This window comes from Meles meles, chromosome 4 (genome assembly GCF_922984935.1).
Source record: "Meles meles chromosome 4, mMelMel3.1 paternal haplotype, whole genome shotgun sequence".
Taxonomy (NCBI): domain Eukaryota; kingdom Metazoa; phylum Chordata; class Mammalia; order Carnivora; family Mustelidae; genus Meles; species Meles meles.
In genome coordinates, this window is record NC_060069.1 from 5065941 (window position 1) to 5079570 (window position 13630).

The following is a 13630-nucleotide window of genomic DNA, read 5'->3' on the forward strand; positions in this document are numbered from 1 at the left end:
ACCCTACTAATTCCCACTACTTCATAAGGTTTCACATGCTTTTCAAAGTGTTCTTCGTATTTCAGGAAGAGGGTTTATTTTAAAATATTGTTTATAATATTACCCTAATCAAAAGTTTTTTTTTTTAAGATTTTATTTATTTATTTGAGAGAGAATGAGTGAGAGAGAGCATGAGAGAGGAGAAGGTCAGAGGGAGAAGCAGACTCCCCAAGGAGCTGGGAGTCCAATGCGGGACTCGATCCTGGAAGTCCGGGATCATGACCTGAGCCGAAGGCAGTCGCTTAACCAACTGAGCCACCCAGGCGCCCTCTAATCAAAAGTTTTATATACCAATTTAAAGTAATTTCTTCCCTTGGGTAACTGTGTGTGTGTGTGTGTGTGTGTGTGTGTGTGTGTGAATGTAATTCATAATTTTGAAACTTCCACACTTATGACATATTTTGCATATTTATGTTTTATATTGTTACAAGATAATTTCTGCATTCATGGACTTCTAATCTCGGGATTAAAGTCTCAATTTCTCATTATTCTTATGTTTTTAGAGGAGCTTTCAAATGTAGAGACATATAGCCACTATTTTAAGGAAGAGCACAGTGAAAACCACGGATAATCCTTACGGGCTCTTCATTTAGGAAAAACTGTTGGATGTGTGGAGTGTAAGGTAAAAAGTATTAAAATAAGAGAATGGAACATGAAATATTTTGGTATATTTTATCTTCCTTTTTCTGGGTCTAGTGGATTTCTGAGGAGGTGTGTGTGTGTGTGTTTGTGTGTATGTGTATATATATATATATATATATATATATATATATATATATAAATAAAATTTATGTACCCTAAATCATTCTTTAAAAATAATATAATAATCACATAAATATAGTCAACTGATTTTTTTCTTTCTTTCTTTTTTTTTTTTTTTAAAGATTTTATTCATTTAACAGACAGTGATCGCAAGTAGAGCAAGGGGGAGCAAGCTCCCCGCTGAGCAGAGAGCCCGATGCGGGTCTCGATCCCATGACCCTGGGATCATGACCTGAGCTGAAGGCAGAGGCCACCCAGGCACCCCTGATTTTTTTTTTCTACGAAGCTACAGAGGCAATTAAATAGAGAAATAATCATCTTTTCAACAAATCGTACATGAACAATTGGATATCAGTGTGGAAAAAATGAACTTAAGCAGAGATCTTACCCCTTTGCACAAAACTTAACTCATGTAAAATATAAAATTCTTAATTTCTAAAATAAAACATAAAGTCTATATAACCTTAAGTTTTGTGATGAGGTTTTTATTTTTTTGTTGTTTTTATTTTTTTAAAGATTTTATTTATTTATTTGACACAGAGAGAGAGATCACAAGTAGGCAGAGAGGCAGGCAGAGGCAGGGGTGGGGGGAGCAGGCTCCCTGCTGAGCAGAGAACCCAATGTGGGGCTCGATCCCAGGACCCGGAGATCATGACCTGAGGCAAAGGCAGAGGCTTAACCCACTGAGCCACCCAGGTGCCCCAGTTTTGAGGTTTTTAAAGTTGTAACAGCCAAGAGCACAATCCATGAAAGAAGCACTAGCGAAGGTGGACCTTACTGAAATTAAAAATTTTTATGCTCTGCAAAAGATACTGTTAATAAAATTAGAAGAAAAGTCACAAACTGGGAAAATATATTTCCAAGACACATGTATGATAAAGGACTTGTATTTGTATTCAGACTATACAAAGAGCTCTAAAAACTGAATGATAAGAAAATAAATACCCCAATAAAAAAGTGGGCAAAGACCTAAAGAGATATTTCAGCAGCAAGACATACAGATGGCATATAGACATGTGAAAAGATGCTCGACATGATTTGTTGTAAGGGAAGTGCAAATTAAAACAATAAAAAGATATTACTACACAGCAGTTAGAATGGCTAAAATACAAAAAACTGGCAATACCAATCACTGCCAAGGATGTGAAGCTATAGGAAATCATGATTGGTGGAAATGCAAAATGGTATAGCCACTTTGGAAGACAGTCTGATAGTTTCTTACAAAAATAAACGTAGCCTTACTGTAAAATACAACAAAAATAAATAAATTTACTTGGAATATGTCCACACAAAAACCTGCATGTATTTATAGTAATTATATTCATTAGTTAGCCCAAACTGGAAGCAATCTAGATGTCCTTCAGTAGATGAAATGGATAAACTGCTGCATCCATACGGTGGAATACTATTGGTGATAGGAAGGAATGAGCACTCATGCCATGCAAAAAGCATAGATGAATCTTAATAGGTATTGTGGAGTGAAAGAAGCCGGTCTGAAAAGGCTACATACTGTAATTCAAGTTTATGTCACTTTCTGGAAAAGGGTAAATTGTACAGATGTTAAACATACCAGTGTTTGCCAGGGTTTTAGGGAGGAAGGAGGGTTGAATCACAGGGTATTAGGGTGGTGAAACTCTAATGTAAGATTATCCAGCTATAATGCTGGATATGTGATATTACGAGTTTCCCAAACCCAAAGAACTTCTAGCACAAAGAATGAACATTGATGTTTGCAAATTAAAAAAAAAAAAAAAATCCCTTATAAGGTCATTCTGGGATGAATTCAGACTGTAACAAAAGAAACAAACTGTATTACAAATACATGAAAGAACTTTGATGAAGAGGTTTGGGGAAGAGTGCTATTCTAAGTAACTGAAGAGTGGAAACTCTAAAACTAAAGGCAAAAGGAACTGTATAAAAAGCATGATACTCTAGTTATAGTTATTTTCCACTGGAGTATGGGCTGCCAGTTCTGAAGTCATGAAGTCATGTTATACACGTATACCAGAATTGAAAATTTTAGTAAATAGGTGGTTGATGGTGAGAACCAGAGTTTTCACCGCAGGAAATCATGGAGAAAAGCAAGGGGAGGACTCTAGAATATTCCATGTGGTAATACAGTTAAAAGATATACGTATAACTTATATCTTATTTTATATATATATACATATACTTATAGCTTAATATAGATAATATGGCTACATATATAAATAGCTATGTTTGTAAACACACATATATATTTCTCATTCTTTAAGCTGAGAGGGCCTAAAAGAAATTCCATTCCACCAGCAGTAATACACTTAACACATAGATCTTGGTTTCTAATTCCATTCTCTAATAAGGAACTATTCTTTACTGTCACCATTTAATTTTTCTCTTCAGTTCTCTAAGACTAAAAATCTTTGGCTGATATTTTTCCTCTAAAGTGTAGTTTTTACCTTTGGAGTTCTCAAAGTCCTTTAATAATAGCCTGAAAATTTGGGTCTTCACAGAAGTGCATAGACCTAAATTTTCATACAGTTTCAAAGGTCCATAGATATTTAAGAACCTATATGTCACAGATTAAGAAGCCCTGCTGCTCTTGAATCATGTTAGTACTAGTTCCCTGAGGTAGCAGATGGATGTTTTAAAAAGTAAATTTATTTTTCTCTTTGACCTTTTCTTTAATTCTTGTCTTTTGTGCACTGAATATGAGATTATTTTAATAGTTTTTGTAGGGGCGCCTGGGTGGCTCAGTGGGTTAAGCCGCTGCCTTCGGCTCGGGTCATGATCTCAGGGTCCTGGGATCGAGCCCCGCATCGGGCTCTCTGCTTGGCGGGGAGCCTGCTTCTCCCTCTCTCTCTCTGCCTGCTTCTCTGCCTACTTGTGATCTTTCTCTGTCAAATAAATAAATAAAAAATTAAAAAAAAAATAGTTTTTGCAGATTTGGTGAAAGTGGTCTGGAAAATTAAAGCCCTAGGACAATGCTTGCTTTTGGCCCTGGGCTATACTAGCATGGTTCAACCAAGCTCTAAATTTGAAATTTTTTTTTTAAAGATTTTTTTAAATTTATTTGACAGACAGATAACAAGTAGCCAGAGAGGAAGGGAAGCAGGCTTCCTACTGAGCGGAGAGTCCAATGCGGAGCCAGATCCCAGGACCCTGGGATGACCTGAGCCGAAGGCAGAGGCTTTAACCTACTGAGCCACCCAGGTGCCCTTTGAAATTGTAATATATAGTAAATTTATCTATTCTTGAAATGGGTGAAATGTACTTTATGCTGTCTTGAAAGACTAGTCAGTTGGTACTCCCATATCATGTGCCAAAATATGAGTTTTCTTTCCTGAACAGTTAGTTTGATATTTCACCTATCTTTTGTTTTTACAGAGAAAGAAGTATGTAAGCTTTTTATAAGGAATGTTACCAAGTACAGTCTGCCGTTTGGAGACAGACTCATCACTGGAGATATAATCACAATAATTTCTTTTTTTTATTCGTGCAGGGTATCTGTGGAGGCCTATATGATTTCAATATATTTTTTTCAAGTAGGCCCCAAGTCCATTGTGGAGCTCATGGGCCTTGAGCTCATAACTCTGAGATCAAGACCTGAGATCAAGAATCAGATAACCAGGGGCGCCTGGGTGGCTCAGTGGGTTGAGGCCTCTGCTTTCGGCTCAGGTCGTGATCCTAGGGTCGTGGGATCAAGCCCCCACTTCGGGCTTTCTGCTCGGCAGGGAGCCTACTTCCCTTCCTCTCTCTGTCTGCCTCTCTGCCTACTTGTGATCTCTGTCAAATAAATAAAATCTTTAAAAAAAAAAGAATCAGATAACCAACTGAGCCATCCAGGTACCCCCAACAATTTCTCCCATCCAAGTACTAACCAGGCCCGACCCTGCTTAGCTTCCGAGATCAGACGAGATCGGGCGCGTTCAGGGTGGTATGGCCGTAGACCCCCCAACAATTTCTATTTTAATATATTCTGAAAGGTCTGTTTCCCAACATGTATATTTACAATAACCTATGAGGTAATTTTTTTCCACTTGTGTGCATACTACTTAGATAGACAACGTTATCAAAAGACATTTATAATTAAGCTTAAAATGTTCATTTGGCTACTTTGCAGCCAAAGTATCTGTCTCTTCCTCCTCCTTTCCGTCATCCTTCTCCTCGAATCTTGAGAAAGACTTTTATATATGTGCAGTCACCGAATCTTAGGTAACTGCTAAGTTTTGTTTTCTGGTATGTAATGTTTCTTTAAATACTTCTCAATTTGAGTAGCCTCAGCATTTCTTCTCCTTTTCTGACTTAGACTTTCTCTAGTAATTTATCCATATTTATTTTCAGTTTTTCTCCACTTTATTTTGATATAAAACCTGCTGTCTAGTACTTAAAGTAAAAACGAAACAGAAAATAAGGATACCAAAAATTGTCCTGTTCATGCTTGGATTTTCTCTCGTTCATCACCAGATGAGATTTTATTTATAAATAAATTTAAAAATATATTTATTTATTTATAAATATATTTATAGACTTTATAATCTTCTCTTTAAAAGAAAATCCTTAAAATAGAAAGTTGTTTTCTATATGGAACAGCTAGTCAGAAACCTCTGAGGAAGGTTCTCTGCTAAGGGCTCTTAGGCAATGTTAGTATATTTCTCCTATAATGAGGCTCACTGATTTTGAAGGTGACAGAATGTTACTGTATCATAGAAGGTATAAACCCAAAAGGGCCTTCTGTTATATTTGGATAAATTGATTTGTCACTAAATAAAGTCTTGTATGCTTTCAGTTTTCTCTTCTGTCTGCTTCTTTATCTAGTTGAAAGGATACAGAGAAGGCTAGAGTTCTTGCTTTGGCATTAAAAAATGAGGAGGATGAGGTGAAACAGTTCTCTAAACCATTTGGTTCATGTAAAATGGGGTTAAGAGTTCGTGGGTTCCTGCTTCTTTGACAGTGACATTTTTATCACCTTAATTCATCTCTCTGGTGGGTTTTAGTCATTTTGGACAGAGATGTTTAGTGTTTATGTGATTGTTTCCACTCTGGAAGTGGAAGCTTTGGTCTGGTTGATGGGAAAACTGCTGGAATTACTTTGCCTGGTTCTGGAATAAAAGATTACTGGTCTCATTCTTCAGATGGCATTAACCTGGCAACATGTGCAGTTAGGAATCTGGCTTTCAGTAGAGCTCAACTAAGAAACTAGAGATCTTAGCTTCCCTCTAAAATGGGCAGGCTAATCTAGTAAAAAATGAATGCTCAAAGTAGGTGAGCATCTTACCTGCTGCATGTATATGTTATTTTGTTCTCATATCCGTAGTCAGTTGTTTAACAAACATTTTTTTCAGTGCCTCCTATGTACTGAGCACTATTCCAAGCACCACAAATTATGGCATTGAACAAAAAAAAGATTCTTAGGGGCGCCTGGGTGGCTCACTGGGTTAAAGCCTTTGCTTTGGCTCAGGTCATGATCCCAGAGTCCTGGGATTGAGCCCTGCATCAGGCTTTCTGCTCAGCAGGGAGCCTGCTTCCTCCTCTCTCTCTCTCTGCCTGCCTCTGCCTACTTGTGATCTCTGTCAAATAAATAAACAAACAAATCTTTAAAAAAAATTTCGTATACTGAAGTGTGGTATTCTCACCATTTTAATAGAAATCTGAATTTCATAGAGAACAATTGATTTTTTTTTTTCAGTGTCCTATAGCTTGGTAACTCGTGGAACTGAGATTTAAATCCTACTATGTCTGATGCCAAAGATTTTAAACCACCTAGAATGACTTCTTGAGGGTTTTGTTAAATGTTGTGGTTACTGTAACCACAATTACAGTTTCTTTTCATTGTTGTCCGTAACACTAATTATGTCAGGGGTATGTTCTCCAGCCCCATTTTCAACTGCATTTTTTGGTATTCTATAATAGCTGGGAAGAAAAACATAAAATTTTCCATTTTGGGCAAGCTTATGTCAAGCATTCTTAGCTTACCCTCCAATGAGTGCATATTGGTAGTGACTACACAAATGCTTGATAGGCAGAGTTTAATAGCAATCTGTCTTTCAGTTTAGTTTTTAACATTTTATTTTTTATTTGAAATTATTACTTATTTTGAGTAATATATTCATATAGTTCAAATTTCAAGAAATGCAAAGGGTATGCAATATAATATCTCCATTATATCCCTAAACCTCAACCACATATTTCTTTCCTTGAGATAACCAATTTTGCTAGATATTTGTGTATCTTTCCAGAATATCTTAAAGCATATACAATCAAATACATATATGTTCCTTTTGTCATGTATGAATATGTCCTGCAGATCTTTACATATCCAACACAGATCTGTTTATTGTTTTAGACAGCTCCAGGATCCCATTGATTTTAGTCAGTTAAGAGTAGAGGCTAGTCATGGACCCTCTAGCCAGACTATGCATATAGACCACAAATCTACTGGGAAACCCCTTTTACAAGTTGCTAGGTGCCTCAATTTCTCTTCCATAAAATGAGAGAAAAATTGTATATTCTTCATAGGTATTGTTGTGAAGATTAAATATGTTCACTTCCAGGGCTTATTTCTTAGAACAATGCCTGGCAGATAATAAGCATCCCAGTGTTAGTTGCTACCACCATTATTATTATCATCAGCACTTTTTGTTATTAATCAGAATCTTATTTATGGGTATGCATATTTTTCCTTTTGCCTTTGCAAACAGTGCTTCAGGGAATAACCTACCTTCATTATTTCATGTGTGTGAGTTTATGGATGCTTTGCAACAAGTACAGTATCAAAGCCAAGGAGTATATGAGTTTGTAATATAGGTAAACATTTGCCAAATTGTATACCATAGGGATTGTTTAAAAGTTATGTTCCTCCAGTAGTTTGACATAATTTAAATGATTGAGAACTTGATGGTTGCTTTCTGATGTTACTGTTTCTGGAATTATTCATGGTTACCAAATGACAATTTTGAAGGTTCTTCCTTCAAATTAGAAGTATAATCCTGTCAGGAGGGCCTGCTTAAACAACTTTTTTTTAAAATATAAAATATGTATGTGAGGAATCTCACAGATAGTGTTTCAAGAGAGTAGAAGATAATCTTTTTTTTCATTCTTGATATTTATGTTTCTGTGAATCTGAATTATTTCAGTTCTTTATGTTTATTATCCATTGTCAAAGAAAGCTTAAAATAGGAGAGAGAAGACTTAAGATGTCAGACATTTTTTGAGGAACTGGGCTAAATAACAAAAATTAATAAGTAGTAGTCTCTGCTATACTTTTTTCTAGTGGAAGAGGTAGATGGGGGCCATATGCAGGTTCAAAAATGTAGAATGGGACAAAGAAAAATTACCTGTATTTATTCAGGTAAATGACTAAAAGTAAATGAAAGAAATCAAAGTAAGTCATCAGAGAATACAGTACAAGGATATAGTGTTAACAGAAACCAGTACAATGAGGAAATGTTTTAAATAGAATAGATAGGGTATTACTAAAGAAAGACTTTGGTGTAACAATCAGCAGATAATAGGTGTGAGGAAGCAGTTGCAGTAGAGTTGTGGGACTAGGCTGAAGAAGAATGAACAGTTAGCTGTAAGTAAATAGGCTAATGTTTTGAATAGTCATTGTGGCAGCAGCAGGATTTTCTTCTTTTAAAAAACCTCAGTGACAAGCTTCTGTTCATTTTCAAAATTATAGCTTTAAATATCTGATTTTATTTCATTAATAATTGTTACTTATATATGGTAGTCATTTTTAGAGATGCTAAGCATGCAGCTGGTTTTTATTTTGCTTTTAATACTAGTTACTGTTTTGTTGTCTTTCACTTTATGATACTAAATGAGCAAAACCAGTCCTCTCTTTATGAGCTAGTTGCTAGTCCATTGGAATTACAGTTAAGACTCCACTGTATATGAAAACTGCTGTGTCAGTCATGGAAATAGAATTGAACTTTATTTATACTCATATTTAACAATGACACATGTAACTTTTTAAGTCATCTCTAAACCCCTGTGGAGCTTGAACCTACAATTCTGAGATGAGAGTCGCATGCTCTACATACTGAGTCAGCCAGGCACTCTTTGACATTTTTTTTTTGACAGTAATTTTTTTACTGAATGACTATGATTAGCATTGTCCTTTTTCTTGATTTTTTAAAAATCAATTTTACCAAATGCACACATTTGAAGTGTAAAAATAAATGACTTTTGAGAAATGCATATAGCCATTTAATATAAATGCTACTCTGCAAAATATAAAATATTTCCATCTCTCTAAGAACAGCTGATTCTTCTCATGTTTAATAACTTAAAAATCTAATTTTATTTCTTTTGCTTGATTAGTACTTAAAATAATTTTGCTTATCAAGAGTAGTGTGAAACAACTTCTGAAATTACATGCTTTTTATATATGGGACTCTATTTCAGGTGGACAAAATGCTTGATAACCCAAGCAAGGTTAAAACAGTTTTGTGTAATTTGAGTGATTTTTATTTTTTCATTTATTTTTGAGGAGGGGGTAGAGGCAGAAGGAGAGGGAGAATCCCAAGCAGGCTCTATACTTGCTGAGGAGCTGGATGTGGGGCTTGATTTGAGGGCTCTGAGATCATGACTCAAGCCAAAATCTAGAGTTGGACACTCAACTGACTTAGCCACCCAGGTGTTCCTAATTTGAGTGATTTTTAAAAAATTAATTTGTTTAATTATTCATTTCAGGGGTACAGGTCTATGATTCATCAGTCTTACACAATTCATAGCACTCACCACAACACATACCCTCCCCAGTGTCCATCCCCCAGCTACACCATCCCCCCACCCCTCTCCCTTCCAGCAACCCTCAATTTGTTTCCTAAGATTAAGAGTCTCTTACAGTTTGTCTCCCTCTCTACTTTCATCTTGTTTCATTTTTCCCCTCCCTTCCCCATCCTCTGTCTTACTTCTCAGATTCCTCATATCAGTGCGATCATATGATACTTGTCTCTCTCTGATTGACTTATTTCACTTAGCATAATACCCTCTAGTTCCATCCACATTGTTGCAAATGGTAAGATTTCATTTCTTTTGATGGCTGCATGGTATTCCATCATATATGTATACATTCAGGTGTACATGGCCCTTTGGATCACTACATTTGTATCTTTAGGGTAAATACCTAGTAGTCCAGTTACTGGGTCATAGGGTGTCTCTGTTTTTAACTTGAGGAACCTCCATACTGTTTTATTTTGAATGATTTTTAAAGAATGTTGGACAGGGGCGCCTGGGTGGCTCAGCCGAAGCCTCTGCCTTCGGCTCGGGTCGTGATCCCAGGTTCCTGGGATCGAGCCCCGCATTGGGCTCTCTGCTCTGCAGGGAGCCTCCTTCCTCCTCTCTCTCTGCCTGCCTCTCTGCCTAGTTGTGATTTCTCTCTGTCAAATAAATAAAATTAAAAAAAAAAAAAAAAAAGAATGTTGGACAGTTACTTTTACTTGAGATAATTTAATTATCTCAAAGTAATTATCTTTAAAGAATTAAAGTAATCTAAATTATCTAAAAATAAATAATCTAAATTATCTAAAGATAATTTAATTAATTAGCAATTCAATGCAATTTTTATTTATTTTTAAAAAAACTTTTGAAAATAATGTCTGTATTATAGTGCATAAACAAGCTGCCTACAATGCTTTTAAATACTGTCTGTGATACTGTTTTTCCCATTAAAAAATAAAATCACAGTGTAAAAATTTCCCATTGTGTTTAGGAAATTGCCTGTTGGGGAGGAACTCTAAATATTTTCCCTTTTCATTCACCTTCCAATCTAGACTCTCATCGCTATAACTGGGTGTAAGTGATACCTGTTGGTGGTACTAAATGAATTCAGCATCCTGAAAATGAACAAGAGAGCTGTACATCAAGTAATTAAAACATGCTTAGAAATGGTTGTGATTAAAAACATAAAGGAGATACCATTTTTCTCATTTATATGAATAAAAACTAAGTCAAATTAAGTTTGGTATGCCAAATGTGCCACTGCAGTTTTTTATTAGCCCTCTCAATTAAGAGTATACTTGATGACTTTTAGTGACTCTCTGCTGCTTCATACTTTTTCCTTTAAGAGTACAGTACACTTCAGAGAATTTTCCCTCTTGTATACCTAAGTGTGATTTGAGTTGGAGCTGGTAATCACTGGTGAGGAACCTGTTAAAGGTTATAAAATATTTTCTTATTGATTCATTGAGTCTTATTCTTGTGATTTTTAACTTGGATATTTTACATGTGTACAGTTGAAACTGAACCTCGTGTAATTATTAGACCAGTATTCTCTGTAACTCCAGATTGATTTTGAACCTTATTTTGAACCTTATTCAACCTTTGTGAGTGGTTCAAACCTTATTTGAACCTTATTTTATTTAAATTATGTTAACGTTCTATACATTTTTGATATAAACTCTTACTACTTTTAGAGAGATAATATTTATGTAATCATGTTTGAGATAAAAATTGTGTACCTAATAAAAGTAGTACTAAAGAATGGAATGAAGAGGGGGGTTAACTTTTTCTTTCCTTTATGCTAATATCGAAGTTACCAAGCTATTTTTCATGTTCAAATAAAACAGTTAAATCGACAGGTGTCACTAGATTAAGGAACATTTAGTTTTAATTTATAGAAAAATATTCTGTTGATAACAAATATCAAAAAAAGACATAAAGAGAGATAATATTCTCTATACTTGAGTTTTTTTCATACTAAGGCAGTCAGCTGTATGCCTGAATAGTGCCAGTCAATCCTTAGGGCCCTCCCTACAATCTAAATTTATTATTTTATGACTCCATCTTTCCCTTCCCTAGCACTCCTCGCAGTTTTTTCCTCATACTTATCTAATTCATAGAATATTCAAGCTTTTAAAAAATGTCTAAAGAACTTTGAAGGTCTTAAACAAGGGATTCCTTTAGGTAGGAGTTCGGGGGAAGAAAAAACTCCAAACACTTTGATATAAAATTTTTCAAACATAAATTTTTCAAACAGTGATCAGGTTAAATTTAATGTTTAGGATGGGATAGGAAAAGATTAACTGTAAAATCTGTTGTTCCACAGGTACTGTGAGAATAGAGATGTTTCGAAATATGCAGAACGCAGAAATCATCAGAAAAATGACTGAAGAATTTGATGAGGTATAACATTTCAGTATTTATACAAATAGCCTACTTATACTTTAAATATGGTAAATATGTTGATTATTTCAAGTTTTATTTTGATTTGGTGTTTAAGAGAAGATACACTTTTTCTTCATTTATATATTAACCCATGTTACTAATTCTAAAGGTAACGATCTATTTCATTTCATTGCATGGAGGTATCAACGGAGTGGTAAGTGATAAGGATAATAAAATTAGTGATATGAAGTAGAAGTTGATTCTTGACATTCATTCTTGAAGACCACCTAAATTCCCAAATTTATAAATGCATCTCCAGTAGTTTTATGTTCTGTGGAATCAGTCATGTTAAATGCTTTAAAGAAAAAAGGGTTTGGAGGTCAATAAGTATGAGTAGGCTGCATATTATGCCTGTTTTGGAGATTGTCAAAGCACATTATCTTATTTAGGGTTCTTAGAAATCCTGATGGAAAAATAACCTGCTTAACTTTGTTTAATCCAGCATTCCTAAAATGTTGTTATGTGCATCTCTCCCTACTACCCCCTCCCCAACCCCACCCCCATTTTGTTTGTTTGTGTAAAACTTAAACTTCTATTTGGGACAGTGTACTTGAGAATATTCTGATTTCTACTTAGAATACATGTTTTCTCTGCTAGTATTCACAAATTAATCAGCTTTACACTGATTCTATGTGTTGAAGCACTTTAACAATTTTATTTATGTATTCTGTTAGTGGTAAACTCATTTTATGTCATGCTTTAGACCACCATTAATTTTAGTTTTAATATTCTGCCTTTTGATTTAAATAAGATTTCTATCTCTTTTCTGAACTTTTAACACTAACAACAAAGATTGCTTGTGGGGTTTATTTGTTTTGTTTTATTATTATATAATGTATTATTTGTTTCAGGGGTACAGGTCTGTGAATCATCAGTCTTACACAATTCACAGCACTCACCATAGAACATACCCACCCCAATGTTCATCACCTAGCAACTCTATCCCTCCCCACACCCCAGCAGCCCTCAGTTTGTTTCCTGAGATTAAGAGTCTTTTATGGTTTGTTTCCCTTCCTATCCCATCTTGTTTCATTTTTCCCTCCCTTCCCCCCACGAACCTCCACCCTGCCTCTCAAATTCTTCATATCAGAGCGCTCATGTGATAAATGTCTTTCTCTGATTGACTTATTTCAGTTAACATAATAACCTCTAGTTCTGTCCACATCATTGCAAATGGCAAGATTTCATTTTTACAACAAAGATTTTTTTTTTTTTTCCAGGTCCACTCTTTCAGTAGGGTGGGCTTAGACTTTTTATTTTTTTAATTATTATTAGTAGTAGGAGTATCTATATTTAATTGAAAAAAAGTACTACAAATACATCGTAAAACAAACACATGTTGCACACTGTGTATCTTTTTCACCAGGTGTTCATCTTTATTCTGATGGTACACACCAAAACATTTTCATAAGCATCTTTTTTTTTTTTTTTTTAAGATTTTGTTTATTTATTTGAGAGAGCGAGAGAGAGAAAACATGAGCAAGGGAGCCTGATGTGGGGCTTGATCCCGGGACTCTCGATTATGGCCAAGCTGAAGGCAGAGGCTTAACTGACTGAGCCACCCAGGTGCCCCTCATGAGCATTTTTACAGAAACATTCTGTCAGTGGCTTTCAGACTATTTAGTCACATTCCATGGGAGGTAGGGGAGACCTTGCATTGTGACCCGTGTATATAATA

General features: G+C 35.2%; 1 protein-coding gene across 5 annotated transcripts in view; it reads left to right on the top strand.

The window, feature by feature from the left end:
• STAG1 (stromal antigen 1) overlaps window positions 1–13630 on the top strand; it is a 453722-nt gene that overhangs the window by 249652 nt on the left and 190440 nt on the right. For all 5 annotated transcript variants that reach the window (XM_046002314.1, XM_046002311.1, XM_046002310.1 and 2 more), the window contains one exon: window positions 11834–11910. In XM_046002314.1, the coding sequence (XP_045858270.1) occupies window positions 11834–11910 (77 nt within the window). The remainder of the gene's footprint in view (window positions 1–11833; window positions 11911–13630) is intronic.